The following is a 22,221-nucleotide window of genomic DNA, read 5'->3' as shown; positions in this document are numbered from 1 at the left end:
TGATAAGAGTAGCCGTACGTGTGATAGGCTAGGTATATGTCAATTTTCTCCTTTTTCAAATATTCTAATAGATGGAATTTGAGGAGATTGTCTTGGTTTTATCGCTTTTTCTAACATCTTGCATGACTTGTCAATGAGTTATATGTTACAATGCAGCTCATGATATAAGAGTTAGTTCCACTGACAATAAGCTGATACAACTGAGATGCCATATAAACAATACAAAATTGTTTAAAGACAAAGTTTTACGAGAATTCAAGTCTGATACTTTCTAGTCAGCTGTGGAAGACTAGGAAACAAAGAGACAGTAAGAGAAGAGAAAAAGGAGCTCTTTTCATTTCGCCAGGGAATTATTCTTCCCTGAAACTCTTCTCTGATTAATTCTATGAAATGCAAATACTACTACTGATTTTCCCAGGTAAATCTGAACTTTCCATTTTCTCTTGGTTATAGTAACATAAATCTTTTTTTTTTTTTTGCATGGATCAAGAAACATACAGGGCATAGGATTTGGTAAATATCTACATTACCAATATCTCTAGTTATATGGTCTGGTTAAATTGAAAGACACTGGAAGGGAATGGAATATTTTATGAGTAGAAAGTCACTCATGTGTCTAATGTATTAGGAGTGGAATGAGGTCTCTAAGGGAACGTTCTCAAAGGAAAGCGGTTACACTGTATCCTCTCGTAAGTATGCTGTGTCAAAAGATAATTACACTCAGTTTTGAATTTGTAACACACTGGGTCATAATATTGACAGTTTTCTAATTTTAAAGAATATTTTTATATGACTCTAGAAAATAATAAATGAGGGAGATGAAGAAGGAAAACAAATAAAGCAAAACAAAACAAAACCTGTGTTTCCCAACCGCTGGTCTATGGACCGATAAGGCAAATTTTTGTCACCTCTGACTGTTGTTGCTGTTGTTATGTGCCATCGAGTCGATTCCGACCCGTAGAGACCCTATAGGACAACTGCCCCGCAGGGTTTCCAAGGAGCGGCTGGTGGATCCGAACTGCCAACCTTTTGGTTAGCAGCCTGAGCTCTTAACCACTGAACCACCAGGGCTCCACCACTTCTGACTAGTCCTTTCCATTCCCCCTCCAACTGTACGCATCATTATGCTAATTGTGGAGTCCTGGGTGGTGCAAACAGTTAATGTGCTAGGCTGCTAACCTAAAGGTTGGAGGTTTGAGTCCGCCCAGAGGTACCTCGGAAGAACAGTCTGGTGAACTACTTCTGAAAAAGCAGCCATTGAGGTCCCTACGGAGCACAGTTCTACTCTGACACACTTGGGATCTCTATGAGTGAGTCAACTCCATGGCAACTGGTTGATGCCAATTGTAGCTGAACTATTCTTTTTCCTTTCTCTCCTCACCGTAGGGTTTATGATAGGAAATGTAGACTATTGACCAGGAAAGCAGTTTATGTAGTGGCTAAAAGCACAGGCTCTGGAATCAGACTCCCCCGGTTCAAATTCTGGTCTTAGCTGTATGGTTTTAGACAAAATGCTTAACTTTTCTGAGTCTCAGTTTCCTTACCTATAAAATGAAAGTAATGGCAATACACTGGTACATGTACAAATGGAAGTGCAGTCATATTCTCACTGAGGTACTGTAGGGATTAAATGATATAAGGCTATAAAAGATTTAGCATAGTAAGAGCTCAATAAAAACAAGCTGCTAATATTTAATTATTTGTAGTATTATTTATGCTGGGACGCATAATAAACAGGCCTATCTTCTTCCTTTTTTCAGTTAAGAAATGTATACTTACTGAAGAAAAAGCAAATAACATTCTCTTAGATTATGATGAGATAATGCCAAATATCTGGATAAAAATTGAAAATAAATCCAGATGTTTTTAAATATCTAGTAGACAAGCACCACCAATATTTTACATCTTTTCTTTTCATTTAGCATGATCCCTTCAAATACATATGTTTGTGTATGAATACGCATAGGAAATACAGGCATTTGTATTAACTAGTCCTTTCTTGAGCACCTAGCTGTACTGTGTGTGTATCGTGCAAGGAGACTTTTACACATTTTTTCTAATTGTCGTTAACCATCTTGATGTTGTTGTTGTTAGCTGCCATCGATTCGGCCCCTGATTCGTGGTTACCCCACACACAGTGGAATCAGACCATTGTGATCCGGAGGGTTTTCAATGGCTGATTTTTGGGGAGTAGACTGCCAGGCCTTTCTCCCTAGTCTGTTTTATTTTGAATGCATTGATAAAACCTGTTCAGCATGATGCCAACACACAAGCCCCCACTGACAGAAGGGTGGTGGCTGCACTTAAATTGCGTTGGCAGGAATTGAACCAGGTCTCCTGCATGGAAGGCAAAAATTCTACCACTGAACTGCCACAACCCCCAGCCATCTTGATAGTTTAAATCAATTGGTCTCAATTTTACATTTTAGAAAACTAAAGCTCAGGGTGATATCATAACTCATCTAAAAGTCAGATAGCTAGTAGGCAACGGAGCCACACAATCGAAGCCCAGGTCACTGACCGAGATTCGAAATTGTCAATAGTAATGATTTATGTGACCAACTTCCCCTTGTTACTGACAACATATTTCATTTTCACAAATAAGAACATTTTCAGAAGTTAGAATTTTTACTCCTATACATGTTGCTGTTATGCTGTGAGGTGCTGTTGAGTCGATTTTGACTCATAGCAATCCTATGTGACTGCCTCACAGGGCTTCCTAGGCTGTAATCTTTACCCAAGTAGATTGACACTAGTGGGTTCGAACTGCCACCATTTCAGTTAACAGCTGAGCGCTTAACAATTGCACCACCAAGGCTCCTGTACTCATATACATAATAATGCACAATTATACAAATTATAAAAATATATACTTATACACAATATAAGGTCAGGATTTTATGAACATTAATAAATGTTCATCCATAATACACCTATGAACAGAACCATATTGGTGGTTGGTGATTGCAAGGGATCTGTGTAGGCCTTTAGACGCTCTCATACCATCTTTATTTGGTTTAGTTATCTTCTTAAAAATGGAGAAAGACTAGTTTTCCGGAAAAACTTTTGTAGCAAGGAAAGTACCAGCGTGTTTAACACGGTTCTTTAAGGGAAACTGTTCTCTGCTAATCAGTCAAATGTAAAGGTCAGCAAAACACATTCACAGGAGTTGGTTTTGAATGTTGACCTCAGAGTGTATGCTCTGAAGGAATGCTAACAACTCTTACCATGATGCCTTTGCTTATCTGGATACCATTGAAAGCTCTGCTTGACAAGCATAATGATGAGCTGCATTTTTCCCATCAAGCAACACAAGTTCGGATGATAGACAGCTCTGTTAAGTTGGGGATTTGTTTATTTTCCAAGAACGGAATTTCATCTTAGCTCTACAAACCCATGGAGCTGCTTAAAACTCAGACAACATATTGCTCATAAAGGGAACCCCCACTCGAGACTGGGTCTTGGGGGATACGGAGTATAATGACACATTTGTTTTATTCACATAATAACCTCTTTGGTCCTCCAAAGGATGAATTTCTAGTTTGAGTTCTAATTGACCCCATTAAATGAATGGATTTATGCTGCAGAAAAATATACTATATTATCGACCAAATCTTATTTTATGAAAGAAAATAAATTTAAATACATGAAAAGTATACAAATAACTCTAAGCCTAATTAAATGTTGTTGTTGGGTACCATTTTATCCTTAACTTATTAATAACTCTCTCTTGATCCTTTATTTTAAATATTTCTTGCAAGATAAAACAAGTATATTTGGCAGTTAAATGTATTTTTTCAAAATTAGGTGCATACTCTCTTCCTCATTGTTTTTGTTGCTTCATTATACCATTGAAAATATTGACTTCATTTGATATTTTGCAATACACAGGTATGTTCTTCCACAAAAAGGTAATGAGATTAATTTATCAGAAAAGGAGAAGGTCTCCTATAGATTATTCACGGTAATAAAAGGAAGGACTCTCCCAGACTAAAACGAAATGAACCTCTTCTAATTTCACAAGAGAATCATTACATTGGGTCTTAAACGGATTCTTTATTTTCAAGAGTAACATCTCAAATGTAAACACATTTGGAGATATAAACTTTAAACCTGTATTAGTTAGCATATTAATTATCATTTAAGACCTAGTCAGGAATTAAGTTGGCAGCTATTAGAGATAAACTGAAATATGGTTCATCCCCAATCAGAAATGAGCCTGGCTCCGAAAACCTTTTTAAGAAGTGCCCATTGCCTGATTCTGACCTCTCTGGATTCAGAACCTCGATTTTAATAACCAGAGAGGGTCTGCACCCTTGGTAGAAAATATCTGGAATAGTATCTTAGTATTTTTTAATTTGAAATCTCATTGTATGATCTTTTTGAGAACTGTTTAACTCACATTAAAAAATGAAGTCTAAATACATCAGTAACTTAGCCTCGTGACAGGAAATAGATGGCATTATCAAAAAAGTAACTGAAGATAATTTAATGCAGGGACTAAAGGCAGCATTGAAGGAATCAACAAGAGATGGGGACGCGCCCAGAGATTCAGAGCAGGAAGGTATAATTACCCTAAGGCCTGAAGATGCAAGAGGATAAGCATAGGTTGTTGGAACCTAAAAGGAGTTAAGGCAGTGGGAGAGGAGTGGACTAACAGGAGTTGTGACTTTTTAGATGGAGGAACACAGCCATTGCCAAACCATAGTCCAGCAGGTTCAACAAGGAGAGCATACCTTGATCTCTCCTATCCTTTGTTCTTAGATCTCTTACTTGTGCTTCCCATTGACCAGATCCAACCAGAAGCCAGAGTACAAGGGAGCCCAGCTGATTAACTCTGTAGAAATTAGTCCTCCCAGAAGAAAGCTGACCAGAGGATGACCTGGAAGGGTCGATGGAGAGTAACTAGCACAACGTTTGTCATAACTAACTCAAGGAAAAACATAGACTATAAGGGATATAAACACCTACTTATTCCTCACTAAGAAGCTGGCAGGAGCCTTCTGCCATTATTCTGTCTCTTCTTCCGTGGTCTGAAGGTTCTCTTCTAGGAGTTTATCCAGTTGTTCCACATTGGTCTGTGCTGGAATGATGCTGTCCTTATAGCAAGGCTGTTTTTATTTTTTACGCAGCTCTCCCTCCCTCTCTGCATTTTTGCTAAAGTTTGCCTAGTACCAAGTCTTTGGTAGTTCATTTCAGATAAGTATTTTTTTTCCCCTTTGACGTACTCTCTAATACCCTAGCTGTCTGCTTTCCTCATTATAATGGGATGACTTGTTCATAAAGCTTTACAGTTTATCCCTAAACTTTGTCCCACATCTCTGTCTTACAATCACAGTGCTCTACTCACCTTGGCAATGGGAGAGGTTTTAAAATTTATTTTTTATGGAAGAAGTCATTTTCTGATTGGGCCAAATGTCAAAATTGATGTGAAATAATTATTTTAAATGTACAAACAATTCAAACATTTGATGTCTTCCCTTTTTTTTCTCTATTCTTTCTTCTGATTCATTTACTATTAATTTACTTTCTGTTTTTCTATTTTATCACAATATGACAAATTAAATTTTGAGGTTATGGGAAATAATAAATTATGTGTGACAGAGAGACAGAGGAGAGAAATGTTGAAGATGGTCTTAAAGGTTAATGGGTGAATCAAAAATAAGGAATTACACATGCAAAAAAAGTATTGAAATGGCTAATATTTAATATATGTATGTTTATATTTTTCCCACAATTAAAAAAACTGCAAAAAGAAAAAAATTCAATTGAACAACAACAACAAAAAAAGTAAACCGTTAGGGATGATTTTATAGCCTGAAGTTCTCTTTACCTCTCTCAGATAAAAGTTTCTCAGAGATGGTGGTATGATTTTTGCCAAGTTATATGATTCTAATTATTGCCTCCTTTTTTACTCCACTCAGATTCGAAGCCAGAGCAAAGCCTCTGGATCTGGGCTCTGTGAGGGGGATGAAGTGATCTCTATCAATGGCAACCCTTGTGCAGACCTCACCTACCCTGAAGTCATCAAGCTCATGGAAAGTATAACAGACTCTCTCCAAATGCTCATCAAAAGGTACAAGAGATTTGTCAGAATATATATTTTCTCATGTTGATAGATAGGAACAGCGATACTTAAACATCAACAATGCAGTGTTTAAAGAACGGGCAGTTCTCGTCAGTTGAACATCCTGATTCATTGAGAACTAACTTGAAAATCTTTATTTCAAGCACATCTTTGAAAATCTTAGTAAAATATTTCAGACTAGTTGTTTAGAAGGCTCAGTGTATTGAGCGTAATTTAATACTTCTTTGATGGGTCAAGATTTTGTGGTGGATCAGGATGACTAATTACAATTTTCAGATTCACGGGTGAATTAAAAATGTTTAAATCCTACACTATTACACTGTACAATGATTTTTTCATAGAAAAATGATGCCTTGGAAAAGGAAAAAAAAAAACCTCTTTGCCAAGATTTCCACTAAAACCAGTATTCAGGAATGAGCAGAAGCAGATGGTTAGAATAAAATTTTTGGATTATCAGTGCAAGTCATTTGTCAATTCAGTCTCTCCAAATGCCACCTTCCCTACCTGATTATTTCAAAATGCAAAAGTAGACTTTAAACATGAAAAGAAAAAACAATGCGGGCAACAACAAAAAACTGTTAACATCAGCATGTTTACAGTACAAATCCCAGTACAGTCCATACTGGCTTTACGAATGAGGCCCTGATCATTGCATTATAATGAATCCAGAAAAGAAAGCTCTGGCTTCCTAGAGAACAGCCTTCAGGAGGATGTCAGAGGACATCTCCGACAGAATCTCAAAGCCATCTCCAGGCTACAGAGACTTGCCTTAACTCTGCAGAAATGCTACCTGCAGCGTTGTTGTTGTTGTTGCTGTTGGATGCCATCAAGTCAATTTCGACTCATGGTGACTCCATGTGATAGAGTAGAACTGCCTGTTAATGTCATCTACACAGAGGCTGATCACTACGTCTTTCTCCTGCGGAGCCTCAGGGTGGGTTCTAACCACTAACTTTTTGGTTAGCAGCTGAGCGCTTAACCTTTGCACCACCAGCACTCCTTACCTGCAACATTACTCTTCTGATAATCAGTAGTATGATTCCATTTTTATATAAACGTGAACTGACTATGGTCAACATCTTATGAAAATAGAGGAAATCTATGTTAGGCTCTCCCAGCCATGTATTTACTCACTGAGTCCAATGTTGAAGGTCTTAAATTCCTACTTATTTATGAAGCTGTTACTTGTTTTTAAAACGGACCTAACAGGAATATGACAAGTGTAATCAGTATTTGCTATGATCAGCTGTACATCTCTGAAGTATTTGAAGGCTTCCATCTTTGTAAACATTTAATGATACCCAAATTGGAGGGAAGCACCTTTTCTGAATTTTCTTTGTTAGTGTCTTTTCTGATTTAATGAGGCCAACTTTTTTGGAATACATTTATCATCTGGGACATCCAGTTCTTGTTTATGAGAAAATCCTTGCTAATTTAAATCTGTGCAGTGATTAACAGCTTGGTTGCTAATCAAAAGGTTGGCAGTTCAAATCCATCAGCTGCTCTTTGGAAAACTTATGGGGCAGTTCTACTCTGTTGTGTAGGGTCACTATGAGTTGGAATCCACTTGATGCAACAGGTTTGGGTTTCTTTGCATCTTCTTTTTTTTTTTTTTGGTTGGTTTAAATCTGAGTCTTAGGTACATATTTACTTTAATAAATAAACTAATTTTCTGCTATTTTATTACTAGAATCATGGTCATTATTTTTTTCTCTTAAGTATTTAATTTTGACCTTTTGCAAAATAAATTTTTTGTGGTATTCAAAATGGAATTGCAAATTAAAATCAGCCCAAAGACAATCATCATTATCATTACTGCCGTCTTCACTCTGGATATCTGAACAATGTTTCCTAGAATTAAATATTTCATTCATTCTCATAACTGTCATCTATCAGTAGAGAACAAGCATTTTACTTTTCCTGGGCTATTCCTTTTTTGGGTGGATGGGCTATTGCCCAGAGATAACTGGGATAAAACTATTTTAAAAGAATCTTTGAACATTTCCTCTTATTTTAAATATCAGTAAAATTGTAAGATAGAAGAATAAAAGATAATGTAATTAGGGCACATAGCTGTGGAGGTATCGAGTACTGTACATAGACTGACAAGAAATGAGCTTTTTAAGGTATAAAGCTTTAACCTCGCCCTCGCCCTCACCCTCGCCCTCACCCTCGCCCTCACCCTCGCCCTCACCCTCGCCCTCACCCCTGCCCCCGCCCCCACTCTCTCTAGTGCCTTAATGATCATTACCCACCAAACCAACACCGAGTGCCATCAAGTTGATTCTGACTCATAGTGACCCTACAGGACAGAGTAGAACTGTCCCATAGAGTTTCCAAGGAGCGCCTGGCGGATTTGAACTGCCGACCCTTTGGTTAGCAGCTGTAGCACTTAAAAAAAAAAGCAAGCACTTAACCACTACATTATTCATGTATATGGACTATTTTCTACTTTGGTAACTTAAGAAATGTTAACATTTATCTGGTCCATTTGCCTGTATTCCAGTTTATAAGACTGGATTGAATTCAGACTGCTCTCTTCTCAGCTTCATAATTGATTGCTAACATAATTCAAAGTGATTTAATCCACTTCCATTCCAAGGCCTTCCTAAATCAAAACTCTCTGACCTTTTGGTACCCTCAAATTCATACATTTCTTATGTAAGAAAGATCTAATTTGTTGTCATCACCTATGCCTTGAGGAATATCTATGATTTTTAAATACTATATTACCAGGAATCTTTACAGGTTACTTGCATAAGGAAAGTTGCCTTTTATTTGAGCGTCGGATTTTTGCTTTGTTTAGTTTTTTGTTGCGTGTGTTTTTTGTTTTTGCAAAATGTAGTCAAAAGCCAAATTAGGAGTAAATATTTTGAACATTGGTCTGAAATTCTGCTACCACATAAATTCTAAGGTGAGTTCCTCTACGTAGAACAGAAGTGAGGGCTCACTCCCTTAGGCCGATGATTCATGCGTTGGTCAGGGTACATTTTGAGGTAGGAGGATAGGAGCAGAGACAGACATTGCTGCTTCTAAAAAAAGAAAAAAACAAACTTATAAATGTAAGCCATCTCCCACAGCTATTCTACAAATGATGGTCCTCTTCCAAAAGCATTTACAGTTTAAATTAGAGTTTCAGATAGAAGTTCTTGACCCCTACACTGACATTTCCTTTTCTTCCAAACCCAAATTCACAAAACCAACTGGGAGTACCCATTGTCATCAAGGCAATTCCGACTCGTAGCGACCCTGTAGGACAGAGTACAACTGCCCCATAGTATTTCCAAGGAGCAGCTGGTGGATTTGAACTGCCAACCTTTTGGTTAGCAGCTGAATGCTTAACCACTGCACCAGCAGGGCTCCTAACTGGAAATGCCAAAAACAAAGGATGGTGGGGAGCAGCTGTAGCTTCTTAGCTGAGAGATAAAGGAACAGTTTGACTTCAGGGATCCTAAAAGGAAACTGCTCCAAGAGACGAGTTCGAATAGGAGAAAGGGAGAGATCTGAGATTATAAATACTCCATGACTTAATGATTCATTGCAGCATGGAAAAGATTTCTCTTTACACAAGAGTACTGGGCTTGGGTCCACTTATTACAAAACACATGCTCAGCGGAGCTTTAAAAACAGCTTCTATTTCATTCCTTTCAAGAAAGTACAGCCTCTAAAAGGATCACTTGAATTATCTGTATGCTAAGACTGTTATGAAGCTGCTGAATGTGTTTATGGGACTTTATAATCTCCAGACCAGAATTCAAAGAGTTAGTCAATAAGACGTAGAAATGCTTTGTCATATTGCAACAAACATGGCTTCTTAAAAACACCCAAATAACTTACAGATAGAGCACATCATGTGCCTTTTAAAAATAAAAGCTGAATTTGAGGATGGATTTAGGTTTCATAAGCTTTTGTAAGCCTTTTTTGTTGCGTTTTAAAGCAAAGTTTATTTGGAAGATTGGTAAATAATAATATGAACACATGGCCAATTTCTGCTTTTAAATATGTTGCAGTTGAAATTTAGGAGGAAATATTTTGACTGTGTCGTGTATTAGACATCATAAAAGTGTCAGGAAATTCTTTGGCAGGTGTAACATACTTTGATTTAACTGTCTGGAATTATTTTTCTGTGTGCAGACCATCCAGTGGAATAAATGAGACTTTGATCTCTGAAACTGAAAACAAAAACCATGAGCACCTCACACATGAGGGGTACGTGGAAAGCACCACCCTGCAAATTCGACCGGCCACAAAGACCCAGTACAGAGAGTTCTATGTCGCCCCAGTCAAGAGCGGCGTTTCCCTCATTGAGGACGAAGGAAACGGTCTCAATTGTTCAGGGAACATCAAAGAAGAAACAGTCCTGAGTTACCAGATGGCTCCCCAAATGCCTGCCTCCCAAAGTGGATGCATGACAGATGAGGTTATCTTAAGGGAGAAGGCAGAAACAGGGCCTATGGTGGAGCTACAACTGTCCCTTTCACAGGAGGAACCCAAAGCCACTAGTGCCCCACAAGTGGCTCCCCTGGGAGCTGAAAAATCTGAGTCTCCTGAGGCGGACACTAATTTACAACATGATGAGACCGTCCACATAAATTCAGTCCCCACTGATGAGAAAGGGGACCCTTCTCTGAGGTCCAGCAAGATAATTCAGATCTCCAGCAGCAAAGAGTTGAGAGTGATCCCAGGGAGGGAAGCAGGAGACCCAGGACTGCCCCGAGTGGAAGTGATCCTCGACTGCTCTGACAGGCAGAAGACGGAAGGGTGCAGGCTTCAGGCAGGAAAGGGGTATGTGGATTCTTCAGTGGAAGGAGGGCAGTCAGAAGCACCTCCTTCTCTGGTATTCTTTGCAGTCTCATCAGAAGGCACAGAGCAGGGGGAAGATCCACGCTCGGAAAGGGATCACAGCAGACCTCACAAGCACAGAGCGCGGCACGCACGTAAGTCCTCCTGGCTGGGCTATGGAAGGGGCTCGGGAGCTTAGGGCGTTTGGCTGCTGCTTTGCTAAATGAAATTTTTTCTAAATTTATACTCTATGATTTGTCTTAGGTCTCTCACTGCCTATTTTTTTTTTCCTTTATTTTAGTTAATGCACAAGATAATAATAGGGAATACCAGTTTCTGAATTGGAAGCAATATGGTTGAACTTGATAATAGATCCAAATGTTTTTAATGAACTTCTTTTTACCCCTTCCCCCAAAGCATGGGAACTTTTAAAGAAAATAATACTGTCAGCGTGACTTTTTAAATTTGTTTTAGACTATTTTAATGTTCCATGTTAAAAGAACCTAAAAGAGTCACATGGATTTCTGAGTTTAAATGTCAAAAACTGTTGAGTCGGCTACCGAAAGGTGTCTTTAAAATACAGCCTCCACCACTGATATTAAAAGCAGATCCTTGTTTTGAAAAAACTCATTGTGCAGCTTGATGATGCTTGCAGAAGTGAGTTTGACAGACAAGGACACGTGTAATACCGAGCGGTTACATGATCCTCTCAGTTTTGTGAGTCTTCACTAGACGGCAAAGGGTTTCATCTACCTTCTAGACACAGAAGTCAGTCTCCAGATCTATGTGGAGGCATTTCAGGGTCCCCAAACATAAAAATATATTTCAATTCAAGGCTGTTTAGGGATTTTGTTTTACCCAGGGGAGCAAGGACAGAAAGGAGCATGAGGTGAAGGATTGCTGCTAGCTTTGATGCTTTTTGTTATTTCCTCACATGTGTACATATATGTGTATATATATATATATATGTATTTAAACAAATTCAGGAATTTCATTTGAGGATGTAAAGTCTGACTGGCAAAGGCACTTGGATGTACGACTGATACACAACAGCAAGGAACTCGGTGATTCCAAGTAGTGCAAGAAGTCTCTTAGCCTATTGTTATTCCTTTCAAAGCGTATTTTTAGCATAACCATTTGTAGCTTTATTGACAAGTGTTCTTAATCATTCCTTATACTTTAAGCATCCGTATGCCATCTTCACATTTATAGCATATTAAACAAGTGCCTTAAAGCAGCATTCGCATATTTTACGTTTTGGCAAGTGAAGTTAGCAACAACTGTGCAACTGTGACTGTCAGTTTAACAATAAGTTGTATAACACTAGTCAGAAAAGCAATTACATTTAGGAATGGCTACATTTTTTACCATTTTCTCTGTTAAAAATCTTGATCACCATTGAGGATCTGAAATTTCGTGATACAATTATTTTCTTTGATTATATTATATTTTTAAATGAGCAAATCTGATATTTTTTTTTCCCCCAGTGACAAAAAGAGCTAGTTTTCTGTTTTAAAATATTCAAGGAATTTTTTTTTTTGAAATTTTTTTATAACTATTTTGAGGAATGCAAAACGATTTGTGAATCAGGCCCATTATTGAAGCCATGATTATAATTAACTGATGTTATAAATTAATTTACCACCGATTTATTTTGATAACAATAATCATGTAATAAAAATTTTAAGTACATTTTTTAAAACTGCTGAACTGTAGTTTTAAATGACTTTATAATTTCTGCATCAGTTTTTGCACATAGTCCCTAGTCATCATATATTTTTTAAATTTCCCCAAGATTTGCAACTACTCTTGCTGCAATTCAGGAACCCTGGTGGCACAGTGGGTAAAGCACTTGGCTGCTAACCAAAAGTTGGGCGGTTTGAACCCACCAGCTGCTCCATGGGAGAAAGGTGTGGCAGTCTGCTTCCACGATTTACAGCCTTCGAAACCCTATGGGGCAGTTCTACTCTGTCCCATAGGGTCGCTATGAATCAGGGTTGACTTGATGGCAATGGGTTTGGTTTGTTTTTTTTTTGGTTTGCTGTTATCTACTACTATTATATTTCTAAGACAGCAATACGTTTAGAAACCAATTTCTCTAGACCATTTGTAGCTAAAATTTCTTAAATGTATTCACAATGACCTACTATTCTGAATTACTGGAGCCCTGAATTATGACTAATTATTGATTTAGTACCTTCAGTTATTACTAATTCACTGTTTTTTAACTTATATTAATTTGGTAACTACGAATGCAAAGATTATGGAGGGATGTGAAAGTAAAAAGAAAAAAAGAAACTAAATATCTAAGTCAATTTACATCAAAACATTTAGGTAAATACAATTTTCTTGGGACCCCCCTCCCTTCTGGAGATGCTTGCTAACAGTTTTATATTGACACTTTATTATCCCAATGTAGAAATGAAAAATCTACTTTTACTTCACAGTACAAGGTGTGCCTTAACTTGTTTTTCAAAAATATTAAGTCCTTGAATTATTTCCTTTTTAATTTTAATTACACCCTATTAACTGGCATTTACTAGCCAATTTTATTGTTAAAGTATAAGGATCCGTAGAGAAACAAATGTATTAAACAGTCTAATAAGTACATAAAAACATATTTACATAAACAAATGAGATGGGATATTATATAATGTTACATATTTATAATTATATATTATTATAAACCTATTTATTATACGAGTATAAATTTTAAAAGAAATAAGAAAGAGAAATGAATCCCTTCAAAATCCAGTTCCCAATTATAAGAATGTTTTTTCCATACTCATTTTCCCCTTAGATAGAGAAAAAGAGTTATAGCAAAAAGGAAGTCAATTTCTGGGTTGCTGTGGAGTCATCTCTGAACTAACCAACTCAATATAGTTTTGGTATCTTCCCTAGGTCTCAGAAGGAGCGAAAGCCTGTCAGAAAAGCAGGTGAAAGAAGCTAAATCTAAATGCAAAAGTATTGCCCTCCTTCTAACAGATGCCCCCAACCCCAACTCCAAGGGGGTGTTGATGTTTAAGAAGCGTCGTCGAAGGGCCAGGAAATACACCCTAGTCAGCTACGGTACTGGAGAGCTTGAGCGAGAGGCAGACGAGGAGGAAGAAGGCGACAAAGAGGATACCTGTGAAGTAGCATTTCTGGGCACGAGCGAGTCAGAGGTGGATGAAGAGTTATTGTCTGACGCTGACGACAACACACAAGTTGTGAACTTTGACTGGGATTCTGGACTGGTGGACATCGAAAAGAAACTGAACAGAGGGGACAAGATGGAGATGCTGCCAGACACCACCGGCAAGGGGGCCCTCATGTTTGCTAAGAGGAGGGAGAGAATGGATCAGATCACAGCCCAAAAAGAGGAGGAGAGGGTGAGCGGAATGCCACGCAGAGAACCAGATGCTGCCCAGACAGACGGTGTGAGAACCATGACTTCCTACCAAAGGAAAGAAGAAGAATCAGTGAGAACGCAGAGTTCTGTGAGCAGAAGTTACATCGAAGTGAACCAAGGCCTTGGCAATGTACCCCAACAGAATGGCTTCAGTGGGGCACCTGAGACAGCCGAGGCCCAGAGGATGATCCCTATGAACAGGACGGCAAAGCCTTTCCCAGGGTCTGTGAACCAGCCAGCAACTCCCTTCTCCCCAGCCCGAAATGTGATGAGTCCTACTGCTGACTTTCCTGCGCCTCCCCCTTACTCTGCAGTCACTCCTCCACCTGAAGCCTTCTCCAGAGGAGTATCAAGTCCAACAGCTGGCCCAACACAGCCACCTCCATGGCCTCAGCCTGCCCCATGGTCCCAGCCAGCCTTTTACGATTCATCTGAGCGAATAGCTTCCCGGGACGAGAGGATTGCAGTGCCAGCAAAAAGAACAGGGATATTGCAGGAAGCCAAAAGGAGAAGCACAACAAAACCCATGTTCACCTTCAAGGAGCCCAAAGTAAGCCCAAATCCTGAACTCTTGTCGCTTCTTCAAAATTCAGAAGGCAAGCGGGGCACTGGAGCTGGAGGTGATTCTGGACCCGAAGAAGACTACCTCAGCTTAGGGGCAGAGGCTTGCAATTTCATGCAAGGCTCCTCTGGTAAACAAAAGACCCCACCGCCTGTTGCTCCAAAACCTGCGGTCAAGTCCTCATCCTCCCAACCAGTAACTCCAGTTTCTCCAGTCTGGTCTCCAGGAGTGGCTCCAACCCAACCTCCTGCCTTCCCCGTGTCAAACCCATCCCAGGGCACCGTTGTCTCCTCCATCAAAATAGCCCAGCCTTCTTACCCTCCTGCCCGGTCCACAAGTGCTGTGCACGTGGCTGGTCCCTTCAAAGGCCCACAGGCAGCAGTAGCCAGTCAGAGTGTTACACCCAAGCCTACAGCTCCCACACCGACTGTGAACACTGCTCATGCTGGTGCAGTGGGACCATCCAATGAGCTTCCAGGAATGAGTGGGAAAGGAGCCCAGCTCTTTGCCAAAAGGCAGTCGAGAATGGAGAAGTATGTGGTTGATTCAGATACCGTGCAGGCCCGTGCTGCCCGTGCTCAGTCTCCCACTCCGTCTCTACCGGCCAGTTGGAAGTATTCCTCCAATGTCCGAGCACCTCCTCCTGTGGCCTACAACCCTATCCACTCCCCCTCCTACCCACTGGCTGCTGCCAAGTCCCAGTCTTCAGCCCCTCAGCCCTCCAAAACAAGCAAGAAAAAGGGCAAGAAACCCCTCAATGCCTTGGAGGTGATGAAGCACCAACCATATCAGCTCAATGCATCCTTGTTTACTTTCCAACCTCCAGATGCAAAGGATGGCCTCCCCAAAAAGTCAGCAGTCAAGATCAGTTCAGCTCCAGCCTTGAAGCAAGCACTTCCTCCCCGGCCAGTGAATGCTAGCTCTCCTACTAACGTGCAGCCTTCGTCGGTGTACTCAGTCCCAGCCTACAGCTCTCAGCCTACCTTCTTTGCAGAGGCCACTTCACCAGTCAGCGCGTCCCCAGTGCCTGTGGCCATTCCCACCTCTCCAAAGCAAGAATCCGCCTCATCACCATATTTTGTGGCACCAAGGCCGAAGTTCTCAGCCAAGAAAAGTGGTGTCGCAGTTCAGGTGTGGAAACCATCTATTGTGGAAGAGTAATCGAGTAGCTGAAGCTGAGTGTCCACTTTTCTTGAAATGAATTGTTTGCAGTGTTACTTGACTCCCCAAGAATGCCTAGCCAGTCCTTAATTTACTTAATTTCAGATATGTCACCTCCCAATCTGGGTCCAAGGAGCGTAATATTTTTAATGAGTCAAAAATCTAACTCAGATTGACTTAGAATACATTTAACTTCTTTGCACACTTAAAGAATTTGGGGGCACCCCAAAAGAGACATGTGCCATTATATTAAGCAAGCAGGATCCTTAGGGTTTATGTGTTAGCCACAAGACAGACAGTGATGAGGTGTTACCAAACATTAGGATGCAGCCTTTATATAACATAACATCTGTGTGCCTATGATGAAAAGGTTCAAATGTAGTGAAAATATAACATGCATTGACTAAGGTTTCTTTTTTTAAATAGTGCTTTGTCCAAATTATTAGTATTAAAGGAATAGGAAGTTTGTCAAGTACAGGGATCAGCTCTGGTCTGTCAACCTCAGCCACCTATTTGATATTGCCAAGAAGATACCCGAAGGATTGTTGCAATGTACGTAGTTTAGTAAGAGGTGGGTAAGAAGGAGGGTATTAATAATTACTGAGCACTTATCTATTAGAGCCCTTGGGTGGTACAAATGGTTAATGTGCTGGGCTACTAACCTAAAGGTTGGCAGTTCTGGTCCACTGAGAGGCACCTCAGAAGAAAGGCCTGGTGATCGACTTCCCGAAAAGCAGCCATTAAAAACCCTGTGGAGCAAAGTTCTACTCTGACACACACGGGGTAGCCATGAGTCGCAGGCGGCTCAATGGCAACTAGCTTGGTTATTATATATTAGGTTTTTGGCCAGATGTTTTATGTGTATTAACTCTTTTCAGAAGACTTGTTTAAAGTAAGTGGGGTAGGGTAAGAAGGACAGTTATCCTCAGAGATTGATTCCCATCTTCCTCCTCCACTTCCATAGGAACTAAGTGAGTAAGTACATCTCCAATTGCCCATGAAAGCATTAGTTTGTTTTCCTCAGCTGAGGCAAGCAGTAGAGTACAGTACCAGGGAGTAGCATATGGAAAGGTGAACAGGATGCCTGTTAAGATATGCATGACTATTACTGTACCTTGGGAAACCAAACGATTGGGGCCTGAAGGGTTACTGACTACAGGGGCTGATTGTGAAGCACAAGGAACCCATGTGTGTGGAGGCTGGAGGGTGAGAACACAGAATTACTAACATCATTTCTGAGTGACCTCACAGATTTTGTCTCATGTTTGTTTTGCCTTTTGGTGACTGCTTCTTCCACTCTTCCTTTCAATTCTATTCTTGCACCTTCGCTTTGTTATTTATATTTGATGGACCAGGAGGACCCAGGCAAGGTTACCTTGTAAATTTGGATTGGTTACACACCATGCCATCATCCAGCTGGCTGTGAAGGTATTAATGTTACTCAGAGTAAACCTGAAGACCTCGTTCATATCTATTTTAAGTCCGAATCTGAGCAGCCATGGAAAATATTTGACATGAATTAATGTAGAAAACTACAAAGAATTTATGACAGCTCCAAGGAAAACCATCTACTCTATATAAGAAATATCTTTAGAGACCTATCATTAAAAAACTTGCCAGGTTTGAAGGTACATGGTACCACTTTAATTCTTTGAAAATATCTGTATTCCTGTCCTTTTCTGCTGTCACTGTCAATCGGCTATATTTTTCACTATCCTATTAAAATATTACTGTCTTCTTTATCTGTTGAATGTATGTATTTTTTAAACCTTCCCTGTGTGAGCTGTTCTGCCCTAGGTCATTTCTCTGATATTTCTCTTATGTTCCTTCCCATCATATCTGAAATTTCTTTTGTGAGTATTTCCATTTCTCTGTACCTTGTAAAAATTCAAGCCTTAGGTACTTCTAAAACAACGGACAAAGAGAAGTAAGTTTCCTACAGAACAATGGGGCTGATTTTTATGCTTTTCTCTAGAAAATCTCCCATGGCCTTTGGTAGCAATTTACCTAAAGGTCACAACCACAGGATGTAGCTCGGCCTACTAGTTGTTGACTTTTGGGAAATCAAATTAGGAAGATTAATGCAGGATAACGGAAAAAGCAATCTATCCATTATATAACAGAATTTTTTTAAGTGCTCTCCACAAAGGAAGTCCATTGAATGCTGTGCATTTTGCATTCTTTTCAAACAGAACAACCATAAAAGGCTTCTTGAGGAGAAGCAAGAAAGCTAATTTTGATACCTTTGAATTCTTAACATAGCATGTAAATCATGGCATGTGTTAGAGAAAAGATAATGGAATACACAGGTAGTCCATCTGAGATCATCCATTCAAATGTAGACGAGTATGGTAATGACCCAGAAGTATTCCCAGTTGTCCAGTGGTTTGTGGTATGTAGGAATGAGACGTGTTTTCAGTCCATTTCCTGTCAGACAGGTGGTGATCTTGACTGAGCCACTATTTAGAGTTGATGACTAAAGACACAGCTAGTATAACTGTGTCTTCTAGTCATTTGGGACTGTTTGGGGTTCCCAAAAAGCTTCTAGGGGACATGCCACGCATGCAAAGTATCTACAGCTTAGACTGAGAATTGGTAGCATAGGTCTTAGCTTGGACCATACAGTCCCACTTTATAGAAGAGGGATGGGACTCTTCCAAAACTCTACCCACAACAGAGAGTGTGACCTCACCCTGAGGGATATGGGGAGTAGGAGAGAGAAGGACTAAGATAGCTCCCAGGAGTAATAGGGATTTCCTTTGCCTCTTCTTCCCCATCAGGGAGCCTTCTGGGAGCTTGCATGCAGATTAAATTTTATGTACCATTCACATTGGGACTATGGACGTGATGTCAGTGTGGTAGATGGGAGAGTTAGAACTCATGACATCAGCTTTCCTCCCACTGGTCACCGTGTGCAATGTGGGTGTTGCTGGCTTTGTTGTGGTGGCAATTGGTTGACTGGTTGTATGGTTTGGGGAGGCAATTTTGTATAGTTTTTAGCACCTTATCTCTTCCTTTGCCCTTTGTTAGCTTAATTTCTAGGCAGAGCACCTATGAAGTTAAGTGCACATCATCACCGTAATAGCCATGATCATATACTGAGGGCCTATGTTATGTTAGGTGCCTGTGTACATTATCCCAAAGAATTCACTGCATGGTTTGCAAGCACCGGAACATAAACTAAAATGTCATCACGGTCACTGACTTACTGCAAGTCTTTAAGCAAACCTCTCTTTCTATGAGCTTTCCCTTAATAATGTCCCAAACCTCTTTTCCTGGTAGTAAGGCTGTGCCCATATGGAGTATGCACAACACTTGAGATTTTAGGAAGAAAGCTGCTATGTAGATATAACTACAGCATTCGTTATCTTTCTCGGTCTTACAGGATCACAGATTGAATCACACAGAACTGGTAAAATTGGGAATCTGAGCATTGCTGCTTTAATCTTAGAACACAATTTTACTTCTAATATTTCAATAATAGACACATTCTGTTCTAAGGGAGGGGAAAAACACAGTTTTCTGCATTTGGACTATTCATCAATAGTATAAGACATAAATATTTAGGAATATGTTTTATAAGACACATTTGGGTTGTCATTCTAGAGCATGTAGAAGTTTGTATTTCAAAATATTATCTAGTATGACTGTTAATGAAAACCTGTATCCAGCCTTTGCATGAACTCTTTCATTTAACCTTCACAAAAGGCAACTCATTTTAACCTTAGGAAAACCAATCCGAGTTACAAATAGTTCTTCAAAGCAAGCCAGGGTTATTTAGCTCTTCTGGATAGCTCTGACTTCTTTCAAGAAGTAGGTATTGTAGAACAGCTGAGTATTATCAACAGCCTAAATTCTAGCCTGGCAGTAAGAGTCACATCTGAGACGTCAAGAACAAGTGGTCTATATCTAAAGGGTGTGGACTCACATATCTGGGACCATTTTCTTATTTGCAGTTACTAAGTTAAAGAATTTTGAAGGTCACTTCCTGCCAAACAGCGTGTCAAATATCCTGACTGTGTGGCGATTTCACGGTAAAGTCTCTTGAGAGCACAAGAAGATACATGGTAATTAGTGTCTGACTTTTGATATAATCTATCAAATAAAAGCCCCTTTCTGTGTCTAATTTCATCCTCTTATAAAACAGAGAACGTGCAGGAACTCACAGTCTCAGGGAACGTCCCTGAAATCAGTTGCTATTTCATGAGTCACCACCAGCCTGGCAGGAAGGGTATTTGAAGTCATGGTCATCAAAAAGAAGTGATTGTCTTCTGAAAAGCTACATGCTTCCAGAGGGAAGAGGTGGGGTATGCATTCATGCCTTCCTAAAATGAGGGTTGGAGAGTTTGTTTTAAAAAAGTTGTATAAATTCATGAGAAAAATATGTAAATTCTAAGAACCAACATTATCTTCCCAGAAACACTGACCCTTGCTGGTCTCATGTCCCCATATCACTGGACTCTGGGGGACACAAAGACACATGTAACACTTCAGTGCTGTTGAGTTTGTCAACAAGTATTCTGGGAAAATGCAGAATTGAATTCTTCTCTAGACTTCCCACCAGAGTTGGCCTTGTGCCATAAAGCAGGCTAGTATTTCCCACAAGACCCAAATATCAGGAAAATTGCCAAAAGAGGCCAAACTCTGCCCCTCCACCGTTCTAAAAAACAAGGACAAAAATTATAGGTCACCCTATGGAGCATCAGGCCAATAAAAACCAGTCCTCTGGAGAAGCCCACATCGGAAACATCCTTTCCTTGATTTTGTCAGGTCCAGCAATCTTTCAAAAATCTATGTCACTAGGATGGATATTTGTACCCGAAATTATCAGTTGGCACTTGGAAATCACAGAACTTACTACTCAGAGGCCACTAAATGGTGAAGAATTTAATTAAAAAACATCAAATTGTGTCAGACATTTCTGTCTCCTGATTTCATCAAAGGTTTGTAAGCTAATAAAGCACAACTTTTTAAGGGGAGAAAGTTAGGCTTTTACAGGGCCCTACAATTTTAAACGGAGCCCTGGTGGTGCAGTGGTAAAAAGCTCAGCTGCTAACTAAAAGGCTGGCAGTTTGAATCCACCAACTACTTCTTGGAAAGTATATGGGGGCAGTTCTACTCTGTTCTGTAGGGTCCCTGTGAGTTGGAATTGACTTGATGGTAACAGGTGTGTTTTTTGGTCACAGTTTTAAAACATTTTTTTGTTACTGATATATATATATATATACACATAACCTTTAAAGTTTTCATTTTTTAGTTCCTAATTAAAATATAGGGGGCAGTCATGGTTCAGTGGTGGAATTCTTGCCTTTTGTGTGGGAGACCCAAGTTTGACTCCCAGCCAATGCATCTCTTGTGCCGCCACCACCCATCTGTTAGTGGTATTTGCACGTTGCGATGATGCTGAACAGGTTTCAGCAGAGCTTCCGGACTAAGGCCTGGTGACCTACTTCTGAAAATTAGTCAGTGAACTCTGTGGATCACAATGGTAGATGGGGTCTCCATGAGTTGGAGGCCAATTTGACACAACTAACAACAACAATTAATGTATTACAATGGACCTACTTTCCAGCCTACTCTCCTTTCTCTAAAAACCTGTTGCTGTTGAGTCGATTCTGTCTCATAGTGACCCTATAGGACAGTGTAGAACTGCCTCACAGGGTTTCCAAGGCTGTAATCTTTACGAAAACAGACTGCCATATCTTCCTCCTTGGGAGCAGCTTGTGGGTTCAAACCACTGACCTTTTGGTTAGCAGCCGAGTGCTTAACCACTGTGCCACATGGGCTGCTTCTCCTTCTATCTGATAATAACACTCATAATAACATTCAAACGTGCTGTGGAGGGATCTTGTTTTCACAGCTCTCACTTCTTGAGCTCCTTGATAAAGATTGTTTGCTCATGAACAAAAAATTTCCAAGAATTGCAACTGGCCCTGAGTTTAAAAGAAGTGCACATTCTAGAACTTAGAAACATTTTCTTCTAGAAAGTGAATAACATAAATCTAAGTGTTTTTGTTTTGTTTTCTTTCCTTTAGGAGACATTTTATGTCAGGTAATCTTTGATAGTTTTATTTACGGAAACGATCAGTTTTCAAAGCTACCCAAAATCCCTGAGTCAAGCATTATGGTCCAAGTCAAGATGACATAGGTGGGAATGGAAGCTGTGACAGCCCTTCAAACAACCTCATGGGTCCTGAAGAAAAGGCGGGTGGGTGTTGTGGGAGAGGAGGTGGTTAA

At 39.8% G+C, this 22,221-nt stretch overlaps 1 protein-coding gene across 1 annotated transcript in view; it reads left to right on the top strand.

The window, feature by feature from the left end:
• The first annotated feature begins 5,469 nt into the window (after positions 1–5,469).
• The window catches only part of SYNPO2 (synaptopodin 2), a 46,646-nt gene continuing 29,894 nt past the window's right edge, over positions 5,470–22,221 (top strand). The window contains exons 1-3 of the mRNA XM_023548612.2: positions 5,470–6,076; positions 10,223–11,025; positions 13,772–15,954. Of these exons, the coding sequence (XP_023404380.2) occupies positions 5,868–6,076; positions 10,223–11,025; positions 13,772–15,954 (3,195 nt within the window). The 5' untranslated portion in view covers positions 5,470–5,867. The remainder of the gene's footprint in view (positions 6,077–10,222; positions 11,026–13,771; positions 15,955–22,221) is intronic.

Source organism: Loxodonta africana, chromosome 5 (assembly GCF_030014295.1).
Source record: "Loxodonta africana isolate mLoxAfr1 chromosome 5, mLoxAfr1.hap2, whole genome shotgun sequence".
Taxonomy (NCBI): domain Eukaryota; kingdom Metazoa; phylum Chordata; class Mammalia; order Proboscidea; family Elephantidae; genus Loxodonta; species Loxodonta africana.
The sequence above is the reverse complement of the archived record's forward strand: the minus strand, read 5'-3'. Positions and strand labels throughout refer to the sequence as shown.